Raw genomic sequence first — 21,583 nt, forward strand, 5'->3', positions numbered from 1 at the left:
TAATAGAAAAGATTAATTGAATTGTATTAAACCTTTAAAAGACAAATCTGATACATTTATAGTGTTGTTTTTGTATTCGAATGGTAATTTCATAATTCTAACGTATTTATTATATATACTTTACATCTTAAAACATTTCCCACGACCTATTTTTGCCTGTTGTACCCATTTTACGTGTATTTTATATTGTGCACTTGCCAAATTCTAGTGGTTAATCAATAAAAAGATATGTAAAAACATGACAATATCAGCCATGGGTGGTGTTCATGATGCAATTTATTGTGCTGATGGAAACCTTTTCTCGAAGGACATCAATTACATTCACATTATCGAAGACACGCATGTACTGTTCTTGTGTTGCATGAACATTTTTCACTAAATATCGACATTTTCAATACTTTAGAAGTCAACAGAAGAGGAGTGAAGAAGGGTATACTGGCATATTGCAACAGTAATGTAACATGGATGATAATGGGACGCAGCTATCCTAACTGTGTAATGTCAATTAGTGTAAATGAGTCTCATAAAAATAAAGTGTGTTGCCGCTGAGGAACGTTAGAGAGTTAGCATAATACATAATGGTTTCATACAATAATATCACACGCCAGCAGCACACATAATTAGAAGTCACAGTAAAAATATCAGAACATTTAAAACAACATCATTTCCCTGCAATCCTCATTGTGAACACTGAGGTTTTTTTTTTTTTTTTTTTTTTGTATTTCAGTCTAGTCTGTGTTTTATTTATTTATTTATTTTGAGCAACCCATCTGACTCTTTTCCCAAATGAGCAACCAGGAAAAAAGAACAAAGGCCAGAACACTCCAAAAATAATCCACACACACGTTATAGTTTTTAACAAGTTAAACTACATTTTTATCTATTTGTCCCCTGCATCAAAATGTCCGACATTGTTCACATTGTTGAGTCATTCCCGTTGTGTCCCAGTGGTTCACATCCAGTGTTTCTTGCTTTTAAAGACCCTGTAAAGTGAATTCAGAGACTTGTTTCTAAATACATAATCCACGTTTGTAGCGAACTGCTGAGAACATGAAAGAGAGAATTGTGTAGCTTGAGCACCTTTCATTAGCATCAGCGGTTATCAGGTGCATTTAGCTAGCTAGCTATGCATGCACCCTGAAAATACATCTTCCCTTTGGATAGTCCGGTGGTGTGGCCACTTTATAGAGTGTCTCGTTGTTGGCCATGAGTGTGCGCACATCATGCAAAGAAAAGCGCAGAGATGAGGTGAAAAAAATAAAAGGTCCAACGTGACAGCCAGCGGCCTTGCGCTGGCGTGCCGCTTTAGAGCGCCTCGTTGTCATTGCATGGAAAAGCCCCACGATGACCTGGTGGGATAGATTCCAGCAGACAAAGTAGCATCCATTTTTCTCAGATGGCGTAGTGCTATTTGATTAACAGTTGAGCTGGGTGTGGTTTCAGTCCATTCAGCGATCACAGCGTTTTGAGAGCGGAAACCTTTGCTTGATTTTGCATAATTTTGAAGCCTCATTTAATATACTTGATTTTTTTTATTTAGATTATTATTATTTTTTTTTAATTATTCAAATTTGGCAGGGATGCTAACAAAACTGCCGTGTGTGAATTAAGAAGTATTTATTTTCACTTTACAGGATCTTTCAAATTAGGTCTAAATCAGGCTACAATTGGCTAACAAAAAATAAATCTCTTCAAACAGTTCAGCTACATCAGTATCGTACTTCTTTATTTTAATTATTAGATTCAATAATACGGGAGTCATAATTACTGAAGGTTATCTGCCAAGCCACGTTTCGGTACCCTTTGGTAGTTACGTAAAGGGCGGGGCTAGAAACGCTGCCATCTGTTGATTGGTGGAAAGAACACCAACTGCCATGATGACACGCGATTGACGTGGCTGACGCCGCACCGGAAACAAGTTTGATCGGGATTAACCATTCCAAACCAAAGTCGGTGGAAACTCGGGATGAGAATTGGGAAATTCTGAATTTCTGATGTCACGCTGTTTAGCTAGTTCACGCCGCTAATTATACTCAGCCGACACAGCACAATCCAAACCATACTCAGACACACTTATCCCGCTTCTATCGCGCCTGTAAAACTAATCCACCTACACACACACAAGCACAATCTGGATTTAGCATCCTGAACTGCAATGAAATGCGGGAAGGACAGTCAACTAAATATCTTTAGTTGTTGTTGTTTTGTTTTATTGATTATACAGTGAACCCCCGGTTCATCGTTTGCACCTGTCACAGAGTTGTTGTTGTTTTTTTTAAGTGTGCAGGCATGTCCAAATTTCGAGTTGTACCACGTTGTGCTACAACATGCCAGGCAGCACTGAGGTCTACTGGAAGAACGGCAGCAGAATTACCAAGAAGAAGAAGAAGCAGAGAGCTAAATCATAAATGAATGAATACATCACCGATAGAAGAAAATATATGCCTGTGAGTAGTATGCGTTGCTGCTCTGTGGCTGTTAAAGTAGTAGTTGTTTGAAGGGTTATAATTCCTCTAACATCTGTGCTAATTCCGTTAACCCATATATGGCGTTTCGCATTATATGTTAGCATTAAGCATTTAGCGGACTAAGTTATACAATATTTGTCTTTTGTTTTATGGGACAGCCAGAGTCGTCTTTTCATTTCCTCAAAAAGATATGTGATAGTCTTTTTTGTTTGTTTTTTACAGCGAGTATTAAAATAGGTGCTAAGGAATACCTTTAACAGTGTGTTTTAACAAGTTTAAATGTGTTTCAAGTGTGTGGGAGGGGTAAAACTATTTAAAACAGTTTCATTATATGGTCTATATTGCATATTTGTACCTATCGCAGATGGATCTGGAACACACGGGGTTCACTGTATGCTATTATCCGAGCAGCTGTGCCATAAATTCGACTTGTTTGCGATAGCTGACTTCAGGTTTGCCTCCGTTGCCTTCAAGACATGATCAATCAATTGAATCGCTGACAGGATTATGAAGTTTTAGAATGTTGAGGCGTTTGGGATGAGCCACATCAGGCGCGTTTACTCTGGTATTTTCCTCTTGGAGGGAGGCAGCAGATGCGCCGGCAGCTCGGTGGGCAGCTCGTGTCCCTCCAGCTTGACTTTAATGAGGTGGTTGGCCAGCGCGAACTCGTCGTCGTCCAACATGCCGTCCTTGTCGATGTCGGCCAGCTTCCAGATCTTGCCCAGCACAGTGTTGGGCAGCTTGGACTTAACCATCTCCCGCTTGGCGTTGGCGCCCGTCACCTTGCCGTTGACGGGCGACAGCGTGTAGAAGATCTCGTCGTAGGCCGGCTTGTCGCGCGCCACCACCCACTCGGCCTCGTCGATGCCCTCGCCGGCGCCCTCGCCGTAGCCGTGGCCGAAGGGGCCGTCGAGCGTGCCGTCGAAGGCGCCGCCCTTGACCACGGGATTGGGGCGCTTCGTCTCCTCCTGGCGCACCAGCACCATCAGGCCGGCGATGTCGTGGGCCAGCATGTCGTCCACCGCCTCCAGGAGCTTGGACTTGAGTGGCTGGAACTTGGTGAGGTCCTGAGCTTGGAGTTGGTCCTGGAAGGGAGGCAGAGATGGCAGAAGTGCTCAAAGTCCCTGGAAAGTCAAAATAAATGTCTTCTACATACAACACACCACAGAGAAGAGTGTTCTTAACAAGTTGAATGCCGCCTAATTTGAATGTGTGCGTCACATTGCGCTGTTTAAGCCACGCCCTCAAATTCAGAAAAAGGGTTCAACGCTCCTTCTCCATAATTGAGTGCTACATTGATCTCAGTCTTTGCACGTTTTCAGAAATTATCTTCAAAGATTTAGAATGTATTTAGAAATAAATCTCTGAATTCACATGACAGGGTCTATATTTTGACAAAGTAAAGAGTCGAAATTCCAGAACTGTTTGCCCTTCCTTTACCCGTTCCTTACCTGCATCCGCTTCAGATTTGGAAAATCTCCAGGCGATATCTGATGCTCCCTCTCGATGCGCTTGTAGATGTCTCCCAAGCTGGTGATAAGCTCCTTCTTCTTGTTGTCCCTGCCAAACACCGCCGGCATCTCCTTCTTCAGGGAGCTGATGATGTATGCGTGGACCTGCGTGACGGGATTCAAAGATGCAATCAGGGCAACAACGCCGGAATGCAGGACAAGAAAGAAAGTGACAACATCAAGTACAGCTGCACACAAAATTCTACTTTTACTAAGATGGTAAAGCTCAGTTTTGGGGCTGAACCGGACAGTGAATAGCGTTATAATTACATTGAAAAAAAATTCTTGAATAACCAAGGATAAACCACCATTAAGTGTTTTCAGGGGAAAAAATAATAAAAAATTGAAAATAATTCAAAGGAAATAGAAAAGAAAAATACACAAATAGTATTTGGGGGTCCACTGTATTCATTGAACACTTATTCTGCATGCACATTTTTTTGTTTGTTTGTTTTTTTACATCATAAGTTTAAAGAGTGAGTTTACCCGGCTAGAGAAGTTAGCGCTCGGACTAGAAAGTTAGCATGCAGGCTAGCGAATTTCGGGGACAGGTTAGAGAAGTTCGCTCTCGGTTTGAGAAGTTAGCACTACACAGGCTAGCGCTGCTAGTGTGCAGACTAGCGAAGTCCTAACTTTTACCCATAGTTGATCAGGGAAATCAGTCATCCTTAGCAACAATGTGTTTCCTCAAAGTCTGTCTCATGACCTTGAAGTTTAAGAGTTTTTCCGACAAGTCGCCGAGTGTCTGTCCTCAGACAGGAAAGAGGAAATCATTGACACTGAGGTGAAATCGTGTATGATCCCATTTGTTCTAACATCTGGTTCGCTGATAGGAAACACTTGAGTCCTGGAAACACGCAAAATGTACATATGGGACTCTTTTTGTGTGCTAGGCCCTTTCGTAGCGTGTAGACACAAGAATTGGGACAGCAAGCGTTACCTTGGCCAACCTGGCCCGCTTGATCAGGTCGTTGAGTTTCCTCAGCGCGGCGTTCCGCGGCAACGACTGGATATCCTTGAACAAATCCTGCTCCTCGGCCTCGAACAGCTTCCTGTTGTCGGGGATCAGCAGAGGGTGCGACCAAAAGGAGCCGATGTACACGCGAATCACCTGCCGGAGAGGAAAGGGAGATTTGCTTGAGTGTTTTGCAGAGGTCGCCTTGCCTCGCCGCAAAAACTGAAGCGAGCTAGAAATGGTGCGCACATGCAGGGATGTCAGATTCATGTGTTATGTCACAATCATATCAGAGCTTTTAAGTGGCACAAAAACTAATCTAGGGAGGAGTAATTAGTTCCCTATGTGCATCGTATTCACTAAACGTGTTGATTTTAAAATATATTCAAACGCGCCGATCGCTACAGACGTCTTTAGCTAGTCGAGGTTGGGTAAACACGTTTTGCTCTGACCGACCAATCAGAGGATGGAAAACTGCTTACGTCATCGAGGGCCAGAGCTCTGGCCCTGTGAGGCAAATTTGAAATCTGATTGGTTAAAGAAACAGTCCTATTGCTAAACATCTGACGTTACATTGGCCAGCAAAGCTCCTTATAAACGCCCTGGGAAGATCAGATTGACATTCATTCCTTTTCCGTACGGCTTATCCTCACGCGGGTCGCGGGCGTGCTGGAGCCTATCCCAGCTATCTTCGGGCGAGAGAAACCCTGAACTGGTCGCCAGACAATCGAGATTGACATTCAGTTAGGACTAAATTAAGCCAATTTCATGGAACAAATATTACAATTGAGATTGTTAAATGGAGGTCAGTGCTACTTATGGCGTCTTGCCGTCCCGCCTACTTCGGCCGACCGTTCCGAATGTTTACCTCGGGTGTGTTGACTATTTTGCCCAGTGACCACATGAGCGCGCCGTACACTCGCATCAGCTGCTGAGTCTCGATCTGGTCAGCCTTGTTCAACACCACCCTGACGACAAAAACAAAACAAGCCTTTGTTTAACATCACGCGCGGGTACAAAGGTCCCGTCTTGCCGTACCTTATCTTGTCCTCGTGGTTCTTCAGCGCCTTTATCACCTCAGAAAACTCGTCAGAAATGTCCAGTTTGTGAGCGTCGAAGAGCAGGATGATCCGGTCCACGCGCTCGGCAAACCACTCCAAGACGGCCGCAAAGTCGTAGCCTGGAAAAAAAAAAAAAAAAATGTCAATTTTTAACACGTGAAGTTATGGATCATAACTGTTCTGTCACCATAGAAGCAATTAGAAGACCATTTTGCAACATGATGTACAAAAATCGGATGAAATATTAGCTGACTTAACCTGACAAAGCATGCAAAGTCCAATCTATTAGCATGTTTAATACTAAAAGACTGCAACCAAGTAGTAGTAGTAGAAGCACTTTTTACGTTTTAAAACATTTTTTTGTGTTAATGCGCAGCTTCTTGTGCAAAACCAACGAGACGCCTTGATGGTTTGCCCAAGAACGTGAATTTGGTGGCGTAATCTGCCCATGGTAATGCAATTGTAGTTCTATTATTTTTTGTATTATTTATTTTTGCAACCCATGTGACAAGATTCAGGGATTTAGAAAAAAAAAAAAAAAAAAAAGGAGCAAGAAACAAGTCCCCAAATTCCTCAAAGCTTACAATAACGCATTGTTAACTTCTGGATTAGCAGTATGTTGACATCTATCAGAAAATACCTCCATAAGGACATCTACGGAGGCAGCTATAGCCTGATAACTCCTCCTCTGGACACACACACACACAATATACACACATCCACCAACAGGGGTGCACAGAGACGAAATAAATAGTAAGACAAGAGAGAGACAGGAGTGTAAAAATAAAGCACGGAAAGACATCGTATATGTGAGAAACAGTGGGCGAGTGCGCAAGTGGGAGAAATAGTGCCGCGTTCGGTGATCCAGCTCCTTTTGTCCGTGACGGCCGTTGGTATGGCAATGCCGCCGTTTAGCGTTGGGAATGCCGCTCGATGGAGCCACAGCACACTGAAAAGGATGCCGGGAATTGCCGTTTGCCTCTTATATGTCTCTTAATATTTGGTCACTAATACACAAGTTTTAAAAACGCGTAAACACTGGATTATATAAAATGAGACGCTGGTTTGTATACAGCTAAAAAGCTTCTTCATTGTGGCAATGGCGGCCCCAGATCACCTCCTTTAACAATCTCAACTTTTTTGAGCTGACCAGCCAGGAAACACCGTGTTGTTGCATGAGTGCTAGCCTTTGCGCGAATGTTACTACTCAGATTTTGTACACTAAAATCAGGATCACACTTTGAGCATTTCAAAACACGATATTGCAACAGCACGGAACGAGACAAGAGACAATAAGTTCCGTTAGTGAGTACATATGCGTCCATTAGCTTAGCATTTTTAGCCTCGCACTACCTGTTGTGTGAGTACTAGCCTCAGCGCTAATGTTACTGTTCAGATTTTGCACACTAAATGTTATTTCTGGAACAAATGTAAACCATGAACAAGTTCTGTTAGCTTGTGCAAACATTAGCTTAGCATCTTTAGTTTCTCGCCACATCTTGGCCGCTAAACAAATACATATTTTCCACAGCTTAAAAGTAAATTCAACTTTATAAAAACGTTGGAGGTGCCCACAACTCTTCCATATTATTGAATTTTTACCATCAAATTTTAGAAGAAAAAAAATCTTAGGATTCAACTTTGTTTAGCGTTCTGGTAAATAAGACGACAACTTGACCATTTAGGATCTCAACAGTGTGCGCATGAACGCGAGAGCGTGCCCAATCAAAGCTCATTTTAGACGCTTCTTCCTGTTCTTTGAAACCGCAGGGACATAATCCTCCTGAAATGCTGACTTTGTAGGATTCAATGGGAGCAGACTGGTCGGGCGTTAGGTTAGCTGAACGGGTCCGCTGAATGAACACACACACACTTATATCACGCAGGCACATATACATACACACACACGGGCATGAGCAGCTGGAGGTAAAGCGTCAAAAGAGTGTGTTTTACCTCGGCTGATTCTCTGTTTCTCTCCAGAAAGGATCCCTGGGGTGTCAATCACGCTGATGCTCTCTAACACCGGGTTCGTCAGCTGAGCGCACACGAACCTACACACACACACACACAACAGTGTAAACGTGTCAAAACAAACCCACCAGTAGGCTGTGTAAAAATAATGCATAGCCTGTTTACATCAAATGCATTTTACCATTGATAGAACACAAGTCCTCCTCTTGTGATTGTTATGAGCATTATATTTATGATAAGATGTGCTAAAACAATAAGAGGGGCTTGGGTCAAAATAGAAATATGTGGCCACCACTATATGTAGACAACCACCACCGGACAGCCTCCTTTTGACAAAAATAAATGTCATATTTGATCCACACTGAAACAGGGGCTGCACTTTTTGTCCGGTAAGAAGATCCCAAGCAAACACAATACATGCGCCAAGGAAAACAGTGACCTCTGTTCTCAGCGCACAAAAATTTCTGCTGTGTGTGTTTCCACGTGTCCCAGTAGGATTCTGTATTCCTTGGGAGGAGGTGCGAATACTCTCAACCTTGCACCTTAACTCTTTCAATCACCGCTCGCTATCATTTCACGCCACCAAACTCTCTCAGCCGCGCAGCCTAATGCGGTGAGTCACTGAAAGTGCCGTCAGTGTTTAGTGAAAAAGGTCATTGAAGACTCAAAATGAAGCGTCAGGAGCAGAGTTTTTGCATGGACTGTGTACGTTTCTGCTAGAACGGAGCGCCTATGAAATCTTCAGTGCGGGACCTTTAAGCACAAGAATTTTCGAGTTTCAAACTTTGCTGCCATTTTCCAGCCCCCAGCAATGACCAAAACTGAAACATTTCATAATTTGGTGTCGCCCATCCTGTCTGCTATATGTACTTCAACTTAAAACATTTCGAGTAGTTTGTATTTGGGATTGTGAGGGAGTATTTGTGGGGGGTCTACTCATGCCGATCAAATTCCATGCTGCAAAGTGAAACTGACTTCGGGGGCTGACTTTTCCCCAAAATGGCTGCTTCAAATTAAAATGGCAGACTTTGTCTTTTCTAGCATGGCTTGATGAGACTTTTTTTTTTTTTGTAGGGCTAGTTATTGATAGAAATGCCTCCCAAATTTCATGTTGCAAAATGAAACCAGCTTCAGAGGCTACATTTTCGACAAAATCTATGTCGTTTCAGACCAAAATGGCTGACTTCCTGTGTCTTTTAGAGCAAGGGTTCTTGAGACTTTTTTGTGGGCCTCCTCATGACAGACATTTACAGTACTAGGGGGCGCTACCGAGCCAACTTTTGTGGTTCACGACCTCGACAATTACCAAATGTAAATTTTCACCGGGATGACCACACCTGTGCCCCCCCCCCCCCCCAAAAAAAACAGGCTTTACAGTACTCGCACCTTTAATTTGATCTCTTCTGTAAGGACGACATGAGAATTTGATTTTTTATTTTTTTGGGCATGACACACACATATGCGACACATGACACTGGCAGGTAGAGCAAAGCCTGACTGGTGAGTGCCAGAAATTCAATCACAAAGGAATGTTGCGCGGCGCTGCGGATTCTCACTTTGGCTCACTTTCCAGCCGCCACTTTACATACTTGACAGCGTGGCGAAGCGCAAACCTGTTGAGGAAGGCGTTCCCGAAGGCGTTCAGCTTCCTGAAGGGCTTCTTGGGGTCCACCACCAGGGCGTTGCCGGGGATCACGCCCTCCGTGTCGCCGTGCATCACCGCGATGAAGGAATCCGTGGTGGGCTCGGGCCCGATGCGCATGCCGGGGAAATCTTGCTCCAACAGGTAGCTGTGGGACAAGTGAGGCGTTCGATGACCAGATGCCTTTGATAAGATGAGAGCAGCGTTTCAAAAGCACTTTTTCGACCAAGCAGCACAGTTAGGCTCTGGTAAAAGTTGGAAAGGGTACCAATATAAGACATACGTACTACTTTTGGGCATCCTTCCGTTGGGCTTTTGCTTGCCAGCAGTGCCCCGATTGTTTTTCGTGCTCATGTGACACATTTGCTGCCTTTTGCTAAGCACAATTGGCCATCCACAATTGCTATGCTAGCACTAAGCTAGTATTTCTCAACAACTAACAATCAAGTGATAAGAATTCAACGTCAACAGACAAAAATGGAGTGCAGTACTTGGCTGCACCCAGCAGAGGCACTGTTGATTCACCTTCAACGAGTTCCAAATCAAGTCATATGCACAGTCCTTTCCATGTTGAAACCGATCTCTTTTAGACAACCTTAACTATTTTTAGAACATATTTGACCAAATAACATCGTCCGGAGACTATCACGGGATACATCTGTGGGGAGTCGCTTGGGTTAAATGACGTTCTTTAGGATAATCAACCGCGCTTCTCCTAGTCACAATTTGTTAACTTCCCAGTTTCCCAATCAACCCGGGGCAGATGGTTCGACACGGTTTTAGTGGCTACATGGGAGTAATCCCCAGCGGATCCGCGCAACGTGACCTAATGCTCTTTATCGTAACAACAAGGAGATGTTTTCGGAAATCTTCTTTTCGTGGTGGCACCTGACAAACCAGTTTGAGTAATGAGTAAATTGAACACGCATTGAACAGTGTTGTCTCTATGGAACGATTTGAGACAGTTGCCCGGGGGCAATCCAGAGCTGCAAGAATTTGGCAGCACATCTAGCGCTTGCAATGCGAATGTTTGGATGCACAGCCTGGTCACGTGCCGGCTGTTAATGCAAACCGTGACGAGGCGATGCGCAGGAATCGCAATCTCAAGATCACAGAGTTTCTCGCCATTTATCGCTATGGCAACACAGTCACGACTCCATTTGAACCCTGTTATTGGACAACAAAAAAAACACTAAAACAGAAAATATGAATTATAAATTGTTCGATATTAGCATTACACGTCTGATGGAAATAAGTGTTATGACCAATTAAAAACTGACACCCTAAGCATTTTGCAATGGTTTTCTACATTTCTATGCAGCATAATAGTTTTTTTCTAAAAGTTGTGACCTATTTTTAAAAAGTTGGAAATAAAAAAATCTATCAAATTTGAATTCACACATTTTAAGTTCATTACAATTGAATGTTTTTCCTAAAAACTGGCATTTTCTATGCTTTGTCATGAGGTACCTTTTTTTTTTTTTTTTTTTTAGGTTACCAAAAATGCTTCCTCACCCAACAAAGTGGTAAAAGTTTGGAATCTTCCTTCCATCGCCAGCATGCATTTTACAAGCAGGGGGGTTAATCTTACGATGTTGTGTTATGTCTCGCGAACACAGACCGTGAGTGGACTATAAATGTTCCTATCAATGTTTTATGTGTTAACAGATGACAGATTTATGATTTTATTATTGTTTTTTTTTTTTTTTTTTTTTTTTTTAAACATCCTTACAATGAACACACACACAGCATACACACATATACACCTTGGAGAGGAGCAAGCAGTGCCTGGTGGCGCCATCTCGGCTGACGTAATGTGTAACGGGCACGTACGAGTGCGTACCAGTGTTTGATAGCACCTCAGGCAAACGTGTATCCTCCTTTTGGTGTTCACTTTATGGTCTATGTTTAAAAGCTTTAAAAAAACAGCACTTGAACTCGACATGACAACCCCTGCTCGCCATTCGGGGCCCTCACAGGCAACTTTACCAGTTAAACTGTCACAAAGTTGTTACTTAATCGGACACGGAAAGTGAAAGAGAAATCTTCCTTCGGGAATGCCTGAACAGCGACACACTTGGTGGAGGTAATAAAAAGCTTATTTGTTCCAGATGAAATACTGAATCATGAATCATTCATGAAGTGTGACTGCAGCCGGGTCTGACCGAAGGTTACCGAGCATTTTGCACATTCCTCATTGTCGCGGTAAAATGTCACTGTTCAGGCTGCTGGCTGGGGGAAGGGTGGCGGTGGGGGTGGGGTGCTAGTTGGGTGTTGTCATCAACGAAAGAGTGATGAAGAGGGAAAGGGAGGAAGAAGGAGATGGGATGGATGCAGGAAGTTGCTCAAGCGCGTCCTCGCTGGCTTGAAAGGACTAATTAAGTGTGTGTGCGCGTATCAGAGACATTCATAATCCTAATTTATATTCTTACTGAACTGAGTACAAGGGAACGGGATTTGAACCCACAACCTCTGAACTATAAGGCTGACGTGCTAACCAGTTGTCCACTGTGCCGCTAACTTAAGAGATTTGTTTCCAAATACATGATACGTTTAAGCCATGCAAAGACTGAGAACTTTGCAGTGCTACTCGTATGACTGCAGTTTACTGAGTCACAGTAGTCGTGAAACGCTTGTTCGCTCGAGTCTGCGTGATTGTATTATACTGCCCCCGGTGGCCAAGTCCCACACAAAATACCTCAATAAATGAATGTTTTTTAATTCTTTTCACTCTACTTAATTATGTTATTGCTACATGGTTTTTTTTTAAGTACAAGTAATCAAGCTGTTTTCCTAGGAACAAAACACACATTTTTCATAGGTGTTTTTTGGAGAGGATTGAATGGATTAATGCAATTTCCATTCATTTCAATAGGGAAAGATGATTTGAGATAAGAATGCTTTGATTTACAATGTGGCATGGAATGAATTTAACTTACAACTCAAGACTCCGCTGTGAATTAATATATTCTACATTCCTCTATTTTTTTATAAGTTGGAACTTAATGACATAAAAAAATGATACATTCAGCTGGAAAATGTTTCCACAAAACTTTGAACTCCAAATTGTACCACTTTAGGAGACATCCACTTTTTAATATTTGTTTTTGAATGTTAAACTGTCGACAATGCTGGGAAAAGAAATAAAGCAGCAATACAAACAACGTCTCCGCATTTCAGCATGAGGAAGCGGACAACTCTTTTATCGACTACAAGTGACATTTCAAGATGGCCGAGGGTTCAAAGGTTTACATGAGTGAAATCTTAAAAAAAAACCAAAAGATTATGTCACAAAAAGTCGGCCTTAGCTAGCGAGCCGTGCCGCGGAGAGTGAAAAAACCCAGAGTATTTGATAACCTCACCCCCCCCCCCACCCCAAAACAATATTCACAATTCTCCTTTATTAGTTCTTAAATACACATTTTAAAAAGGGCTTTTTATCGAGTCAAAGGTTCATTTATTGAGTGAGTGAGTTCAGTCAGGCGACATGCCATAATAATACTGTCAAATTCAAAAGAACAACTAAAATAAATTGACAAATTCAAAATAGTTACATAAAAAAACGGACCCCTATCATTAAAACATTTTTGTTCCCAAAATGACTCCAAATCAAAAATGTTTATCTAATCAAATAATTTGGTAATGGATTTTTTTTTAAATAATTTTAAAAAATTACATTTAAAAATGTACTTGACATTGCCTGTACAAATGAACTAAAATGAATGACATGATTGTTACAATGACATGATATGATATGATCCATCCATTTTCCATAACACGTATCCTAGAGATGCGGATAAGTAGGCCCCGATCTCAGCTGACTGGGCGAGAGGCGGAGTACCCCCCGGACCGGTTGCCAGTAAATCGCAGGGCGCAAATAGACGAATAACCCTTTACACTTCCGTCTTAAAAAAAAAATACAAAATAAATAACGCTTTCCACTCACATGGACACTCGATGGGCAATTCAATCTTCGATGAACCTAACGTGCATCATTTTGGACTGTGTGAGGAAGCCGGAGCGCCCAGAGAAAAGCCACGCAAAAACGGGGAGGAAATAAGACGGGAGCCGTGTTTCGAACCCCTAAGCTCGTGCTAACCGCTCATCCATCCTATTTAGAGTTGATATCATGGAAAACCCAAAATGCTGTCATTCTTTTTTCATGATCTCGTCAAATGTGGTTTAAAGTCATGTGGAATGGTTCCAGCGGAGGGAGAACAGAAAGTTTGGGTGTGTAACATCTCCATTTCCTCCAATTTGTGTGGATTTGTTTTTGTTGTTCTCACCGTATGAAGCTGGTCTTGCCCGTGGAGTACTGGCCCACCAGCAGCACCATGGGCTTGTTGTCAAAGTCGGCATCCTCCAGCGCCGGCGAGTGGAACTCGTGGAACTTGTAGTTCTCCTCCAGCGGCAGCAGCTTGGTCTTGTAGAGCTTCTTCAGACCGTCGCTGACCGTCTGGAAGACCTCGGGCTCCTTCTTCCTGCGGTCGTCGCCTCCCAGCCAGCTGAACATGATGACGGCTGCACTTCGCTTGTGGTCTGCTGGCCGGTGAGTCTTGAGATCTTTTAGGGCACACAGAGGGCGGATGGCTTCTTCATATATGATAACGTCAGAAATAAAGAAGGGGGTCCAACTAGGGCCACTAAGCGCAACACGCCAACAAAACGTCTTTTTCTATTTAAATGGCAAATATCATCATATAGGCCATATACGTTTTACATTGAAAGTATTGCGTGTGGTTCTAGGCAGCTAATTTGATTCTATTAAAAGAGAGCGAAAAAAGTCAGTACCCAAGCTGTCAAAGATGCTTTGTGTGTTGTGCCAATTACACACGACGCTCTAATTGCATTCTCTTCATCCGGGTTCTTGCAGCTTCTTCTAAGCCCCTGATGTTCCCCAAAGGGCAAAAAGACCGATTTTGCCTCAATATATTGTAAGACTGTCATAAATAACGGCGTCCTTCCGCAATAATACCGCTATGGGGCCGTGGGCGAGCACAGGAATCCCATCAATGATGCACTGAGCTGCCGTTTGTTGTTGTTATTATTCCTTCCTTCCTTCCTTCCTTCCTCCCTTCCACCGCCACCGTTAGCGATCAAAAGTGGATTTGTATCGTTTGGAATTGAAAATAAACGGCAACGAACGATTAGGAGGTGAGGTCCAAGTGTTTCGGCAGCCGGTCCTTCGCTCTCCTCCTCCCGCAGCTCGTATTTAAATGCCGACTCGCTGGGAAACCCGAGCCCACCGGAAGTGGGCCACTGGCGGCCTCGTGGCCCCGCCCAGTGATGCGGCACCGGTGGTGCGCCACCGAGAGGCCAAAAGCGGTACGCGACGGGACGAGCAGCTTTCCCTGCGGGGAAATACGCGGGCGGAGGCCCCGCTAACGCACCAGTAAAGTCATCCTATTTGGAGGGAAAACACCTCTAAGGCCACAAATATAAAACAATCAACTGAGGAAAAAAAATGATGACGGAGGTAACTGAGCGTGCCGCGTGACCGCGGGCCCGTAAGTCTGTCGCTAACAGACACTACCACAGTAGTAAAGTCCTAACTAAAGATATGCACGAAAAACACCATAAAGAGACCATAAATATCATCAAATGGCGGGGAAAAACAAGTCATTAAGGCGGTGAAGTGAGTGGGCCGTGTGACCAGCTATTGTTAAGCCATGCCAAGTCCAGGGATGTCAAAGTCGTTTTAGTTCAGGGGCCACATTCAACCCAATTTGATCTCAAGTGGGCCAGACCACTATATTTTTCGCTTAAGCTATAAATAACGAGTATTATATATGAATAAGTGCATCAACATCAGGTGTTAAATCTCGAGTAGCGGCCGATATCAGAATGTCATTTCAGTGGTACTCCGTATGCCCTCCATTGGACAAAATTGGCAGAAACTGTTACTTTATTGAAAAATTGCAGTTGTGTTCTCTATCCCCACAGGCCAGGTTGGACGCCCCGACGGGATAGTTTTGGCCCACGGGCCGTACGTTTGACACCATGCTGTCATCTACCGCTAAGGTTTGAAAACTTACTGCCAAAATACCTTGGTGAGTTCCTTCTCATGACATACTGTAGCTTGTGAATACAATTATTATTATTTTTTTTTTAAAAGAACATTCAAGGAACACTTAGTCATGTTCGCCGAGCAAACAATGAGGCCATCATTCATGATAATGTTAAGTGGCATTTGGGAATAACAAACACCCCAAAAGGTAATGAAGGACAGCAGATAAAAGTATCCTGTTGTCCGTGCAATCCCACGTAGTGAAGGTGCCGGCGCTTTGTGCGCACGTTCAACGAAGGAAATGGATTAAAAAAGGATTTAATAGAGCCTATCATCGCTAGTTAGAACGTAGCGGAATGTTCCGGCAAGCGGTCAAGGATGGACATAGTCGGCAATACATTTTCAATCGCTTTATTGGGGGGAAAAAAACAAAAAAAAGGCGTGAAAACAAACACGTAATCGACACATCTGGATGGCCACAAGTCACTCCGGGTCTCTCAACATGCACACTGGCTAGCGGGTTCGCCGGGTAACAACCAATCGACTCGACACACTCGTTTCCTGACACGCACGTGACTCGCCGGGCCGGGCCCTGTCAAGTCCAAGTAGACAAGAATACCAAATCCAAAAGATGTTGGGATCCGATTACTCAAAAAATTAATGGCCCAATACTAATTGACTGAGAATATTTGATTCTAAAACTATTCCATAGCCGCGGCGTGAAAACCACGCATGTAATGGATCTGCTTGCTGGGAGCCAACATCTTGATTTCTTTCTTTCTTCTGTTTCAGCTGTGATGCTCCGATTTGGCACAAAACCGTCACGAAACGGGCTTGTTTCGACGCACTTTCACGCAGCTCCAAGTCCAAGTACGGTGGCCCCCCGAAGAGTCAAAAAGGTGCAAGAGTGGAAGGAAAGAAGAGCCCATGCCACAGGTCAGTGTGTTAAGGCAGTGCTACTCATTCACTGGAGATGACCAAGTTCCATTTTTTTACAATTTCGTCCACCTCCCAGCCTGCGGCGCCCGCCGGCCGCGGCCCCGCCTCTTCCCGTGACGCTTGCCTGACAAACACCTTTTCCAACCTCAGATCGCCATTTGCCACCTTCTCGCCGCCTCCTTCGCCCTCCCCCCGACTCGTCGTCTCCAGCCCCGGCAGCACCAGCTGCCTCATTTGAGGGTCCCAGTCAATGCAGAGCGGTCCTCCCTCCTCGTCTTGCTCGGCGACCGTCGGCACGAGGACGCCATAGTTGTCAGCGGTTAGCTTCGAGGAACCAGCGTGGCAGGCGAAAGGGGGTGGCGTGCCTTGAATGTCTTCCCTTCGCATCCGGTATGGATTCCCTGTCACCTCCTTCCCCTTGGTCACTGGCATCCTTAGGCCATTTGGAGGCGTATTCGCCAAATAACATGTTGGGAAGTCTGCCTGAGTTTGGGCCACATTTTCCAGAGGTTGTCTGCTTTGCGCTTGCGGCAAGTAGCGCTGAGATGCGGGGTGGCTGGCATTCTTAACGCGCGGCTCTTCGGGGTGGGCGTCGCCCCGTTCACCGCCCTCCGTCGTAGCCACCCCGATCACGCCGTAGCTCGGGAAGTAATCGCAGGGTTCTTCTGGCTCCGGCGGCGGTTGTGGATGCCAGATGGCGTTGGAAGGTCCGCAGTCCGATGCGCCGTTGTCCTCGTCGTCCGAAGAGCGCCCGCTTTTGAGGGGGGTGATGGGGTCGTGCGGTAAGGGCATGGTTTGATGTCGAATCAAGAACAAGTCCTTGAAGGCAAAAAGAGAGAGGCGTGAGAAGAAAAGGTCAGTTTCTTGGAATGTTTCATCGTGATCAGTGGCAGAGCATGTCAAATTTGAAGATAGGATGCCACGGATGAAAAAAATGCCCAAGGCTCAGGAATTGGCACGGACAGGTTGTGGGGAGCAAGCCGCGTTCTTTCCTCAAGACACATTTTTATACACGCTCGTGACACAACAATTCCAGGGAGCCCGCTCGGTTTCTCAGAATCATGATGACTCTCTAACCCGCTGGTGTCAAACTGGTGGCCCGGGGGCCAGATCCCGCCCGCCACATCATTTTATTGCTCTTATGCATAAACACAGCGCGTGAGCTGGGTTTTGATTTCGGCCGGCGATAGCAAGTGTCTAAACAAAGGGTAGGCCCGCTATTCGCATTACCAGGGTATTGGGTCTTTTCTGTCCATTCCCCATCAGGTAGTGATAGAGAACGTAGCCGACCACCAGAAGAATGCAGATGCACAGCGACGGAACCACAATACCCACAGCCACCGTCCGCACCTGGCCGGTAACAGGATCTGGGGGAAATAACACGTGCAGGTCACATCGTAATATGTTTTTCAAATTGACAAAAAAAAAACCCCACATTCAGTTTGTACCTTGGGTCGTGGTGATGCAGTGCCTCTCGGACTGGTGGCAGTGGAAGTGCGAGGAAAGCAATCTGGTTTTTGCACAGAAGCAGTATTCCGTGTCATAATCCATCAGCCTGTATTTGTACGGGCCGAAGGTGACTGGAAAATGGTACTGCCGAATAGTAACGGGAGATTTTGGTTTTGGTCAAAGGTGCTTTTAAAAACAGTACGTGTGAGATCTGCCAGAAACAAAAGCTGGACTGGTGTCACAAAAGATATTTTTCAAACCTAAACTACAAACTCAAGTTTTCCCCTTCAATGTTATAGCCCCGGAGTTGCAGCCATTAATCAGCGTATTTTCCGCACCATAAGACGCACCGGATTGTGAGGCGCAGTCTCAATTACGGTGTCTATTTCTGTACTCAAGCCATAGATAAGTATTAGCACCGTATCATTCGGCGCATGCTAAAACAAGGTAAACAGTGAGTTTGGTTGAACTTTATTCTTCTACGTATTTCAAAATACACTCACGTTATTTTTTTCATCAATCTTTTGTCACAAATCCATCGAAGTGCTCATCTTGTGTATCTGAATTGAACAGCTGGGCAATTTGGCCATCAAACACGCCGGGTTCCCTCTCGTCATTGTCGGAGTCAGTCTCGTCGCCGCGTGGCTGTTCGGCAATGACAACGGTCAAAGCGGATACCTTACAATGTGACCGGATTTCAGGAGAGTCATCGCCTGGTGATGAGTCAAGGGCCTTCGCGTACCACCTGCAGACCAAACACCAACGCCTTCAAGTGGAAGAGTCCGACTTCGGCAAGGTCGAAGAAAGCGAGACACGCAAAGTCTTCGTGATCGCATTCTTCCACGTGACGGACATTGTACCGTGCGTTCGTCTCCAGGGGAATTACTTTGTTGGGAAAAAGATGGAGTTTGTAGTTTGGATTTGAAATATCTCCTATTGAGACACCAGTCCTTGAACTTTTCTGCCACACCTTGTAATCATTTTTATTGCCACTCACCACCTGCTCTTGGCGCATATTGTAGACTGACAGGTTATAGGTCATCTGCGGGTAGATGGTAGCCATGGAAATGGGCGGGGCGTGGTCGTCTGGCTGGTACCTGATTGGTCCGGTCAGGTAGATGATGGCGTTGTTGTCCTTCACTTCCACCGAGATTTGAGGTTGCCCGAATGTAGCTGTAGGGGAAAGATACGTAGTTTTGTGGCTGGACGTTTAATCAATTAATTAGAGTTTTTGGATCGGGCCGATTTTGGAAAAATCGAGTTTCTTTCTTACTGTACGCGACTCGGAAGAACACGAAAGAGAGCCTGAGAATAAGAAGCAGACGAGCGGAATCATTTTCACATCGGTTTTCAGATGAGGAAAGGAATCCGATGAAGGCAGGCGCTAAACATTACGATGCCGTGCCCGTTTATTCGTTGCAAAACCAGTCATTTACCGACATGCTGATCGATTACATTCCAAAAATCGATTAGAATCGGAAATCTGAGATTTTAGTTCGAGGCCATATCGCCCTGCCCAGCGTGGTTTTCACGCTCTCTGTCTTTTTAGACACTTGGGACAGTCCAACTGTGCCCGAGTCGACTTGAGACCTAAAGTCCCGTGCGTTTGGCTCGTGCGAGTGCTCTTATGTGTACTCAAGTGCAGTACGCTTCCCCTTCTTCGGCATGCTTGACAGAGGTGCGCCCAGGCCCGGTACAACGAGTCATGCGTATAGTAGACCTGTCATACAATTACTGGAATGGGATCGTCCCTTGCCAGCGATTTATAACAAGCGGCGCACTCGTCAAGGAAATAAACAAAAGGACTCAAAGTCAAAAAACAAACAAAAAGTCCACGGGGTGAACACGACTGCTCCTTTTTCCAGTTGTTCGTGATACCCAGCACCTTGCACCACAGAAATAAACAGAATGACAGAAATATTGCGGTGTCAAAAAAATATTCCATTGCACGCTTGTTACCAAGCCACGAGTTTGCAAGAGTCATGATTAGTACAGTAATTGCTCCTCTCGTCGCTCATTATTCATAAGAGTCGCCTCGCACGATAGAAGTAAACAGAATGATTCAAATAATCCAGAATTTAAACAATAAAATAAATAGTCCATGTCACGCCACAGACACATAAATGTGCCATGAGCTGTATGAGTCCCGATTCACAAGACCGGTCCTCTTCATGAACTAATTAATTTTAAACAGCCACCTTGCACAATAGAACAACAACAAACAACAAAAAGAAACCCTTGAGTGTTGAGGGCATGCCTCAATGGATGTAGCTCAACTCACTTACTGTCAGATTTTGGATTGAAGCGCCTGTGCGTCACGACCCATTTGGAAAGAGCGGAGCCCACGGCGCGCACCCGCGCGTAATACTCCTGCTGCAGGTCCCACGTCTCGCGGCTCAGATCGCACCACGTCCTCGCCGTTTCCTTGCACCGAGGCACGGGCCTCCAGTTCACCCGCTTGCCTTTGCTGCCCTCCACGCTGTCGCCGTAGCTGAATAGGAGGGATGACACTGACGGCGAATTGCTCGGTACACTACGTGAGGGCTCGAAGTTGCTTACAAAGCGAACTGGACGGTGTAGCGAGTGCCATCCGGAGTTCCGTCGCCTGGGATCCACCGAAGCACGTTCCTCAGGTTCAGCGACGAGAAGCTGACGTTAACCGGGCTCGGGGGAAGGGACGAGCCTGCGGTGGTGGGGGGAAGGAAAAAAAAAAAAAAAAGCTTCAATGGGAATAGGACTTGAATAGGAGCTCACATAATTGTAGGTTTGTGCTTATTTCCAGCACTATCGGGGCAACAAAAAGTACTTCAAAGTAAAAAAAAAAATTATTATTTCAACAAAAATCACATTTTAATTTATTTCCCCCTTTCCCTCATAGAAAAAGCAAATGCCAATGACATTCAAGTAGGATATTTGCATAATAACAATGCACCAGAAAGGACGTTCGACACAAAAACCGACCTCTGACTCGAAAACTATGGAGGAGAATTCAATTCAATACAGCCGCGCGTTGTGTTCAAGGAACATGATATGGTTGTCATCACACCGATTCACCATGTGAATGATAATCAAACGTGTATAGGCGTAATGAAGGTCGTATTAAGGTTGCAGGGTACAGAACAGATAGACAGCAGACGGAAGACAAAGTGGCACACGTACCTGTACAGGACAGGTCCCGGAGGATTAGAAATAAACAAAACAGCCCACATTTGTGAAAAGAAGGGATCATCTTCGTTAAGATACCTGCCGATGATATAGTCGTCGGAGCAACGGAAGCAAAAACATTACTGAAAGGAAAGACGAGGGAGAACAGTAACGAGGACGATGCGTTGAGCTGCGATTAAAAAAAAATAATAAGAAGCAGCAACATTCAAATGTAAAAGAATGTGGCCTCACCCGTTTGAGCTCTCTTGGACACCGGTACAGGTAAGGCGTCTTAGCGAGGGCGCATGCGCGTAAGAAAAAATACAATCCAATCACTTTAAAAAAAAAAAGAGAGACTTAAAGCCTGTTACAATCAATATTTAAGTAAAATTCTACCAAAATAATAAAACATATCATTTAAAGAAGTACTTTAAGA

The 21,583-nt window shown here is 44.6% G+C and overlaps 2 protein-coding genes across 3 annotated transcripts; both read right to left on the reverse strand.

The window, feature by feature from the left end:
• Positions 1–258: 258 nt before the first annotated feature.
• Positions 259–14,846, reverse strand: ehd3 (EH-domain containing 3). Of its 2 annotated transcripts, none has more exons than XM_061704590.1 (9): positions 14,754–14,846; positions 13,895–14,171; positions 9,580–9,756; positions 7,949–8,046; positions 5,973–6,114; positions 5,803–5,902; positions 4,920–5,090; positions 3,920–4,084; positions 259–3,553 (listed from the first exon to the last, which is right to left on the reverse strand). In XM_061704590.1, the coding sequence occupies exons 2-9, from the start codon at positions 14,119–14,121 to the stop codon at positions 3,026–3,028; spliced, it is 1,608 nt and encodes a 535-aa protein (XP_061560574.1). In that variant the 5' UTR covers positions 14,122–14,171; positions 14,754–14,846; the 3' UTR covers positions 259–3,025. The 2 variants fall into 2 exon arrangements, with proteins under 2 accessions (XP_061560574.1, XP_061560573.1); XM_061704589.1 differs by having other exon boundaries at positions 14,400–14,846.
• Positions 14,847–16,026: 1,180 nt separating this feature from the next.
• il20ra (interleukin 20 receptor, alpha) lies at positions 16,027–21,401 on the reverse strand. The gene is made up of 7 exons (XM_061704351.1): positions 21,163–21,401; positions 20,563–20,686; positions 20,289–20,494; positions 19,001–19,176; positions 18,003–18,147; positions 17,785–17,921; positions 16,027–17,373 (listed from the first exon to the last, which is right to left on the reverse strand). Exons 1-7 carry the CDS (start codon positions 21,230–21,232, stop codon positions 16,576–16,578), a joined length of 1,656 nt encoding a protein of 551 aa, XP_061560335.1. The 5' UTR covers positions 21,233–21,401; the 3' UTR covers positions 16,027–16,575.
• Between the last annotated feature and the right edge of the window lie 182 nt (positions 21,402–21,583).

The sequence above is a fragment of the Phycodurus eques genome, chromosome 18 (assembly GCF_024500275.1).
Source record: "Phycodurus eques isolate BA_2022a chromosome 18, UOR_Pequ_1.1, whole genome shotgun sequence".
Classification (NCBI taxonomy): Eukaryota; Metazoa; Chordata; class Actinopteri; order Syngnathiformes; family Syngnathidae; genus Phycodurus; species Phycodurus eques.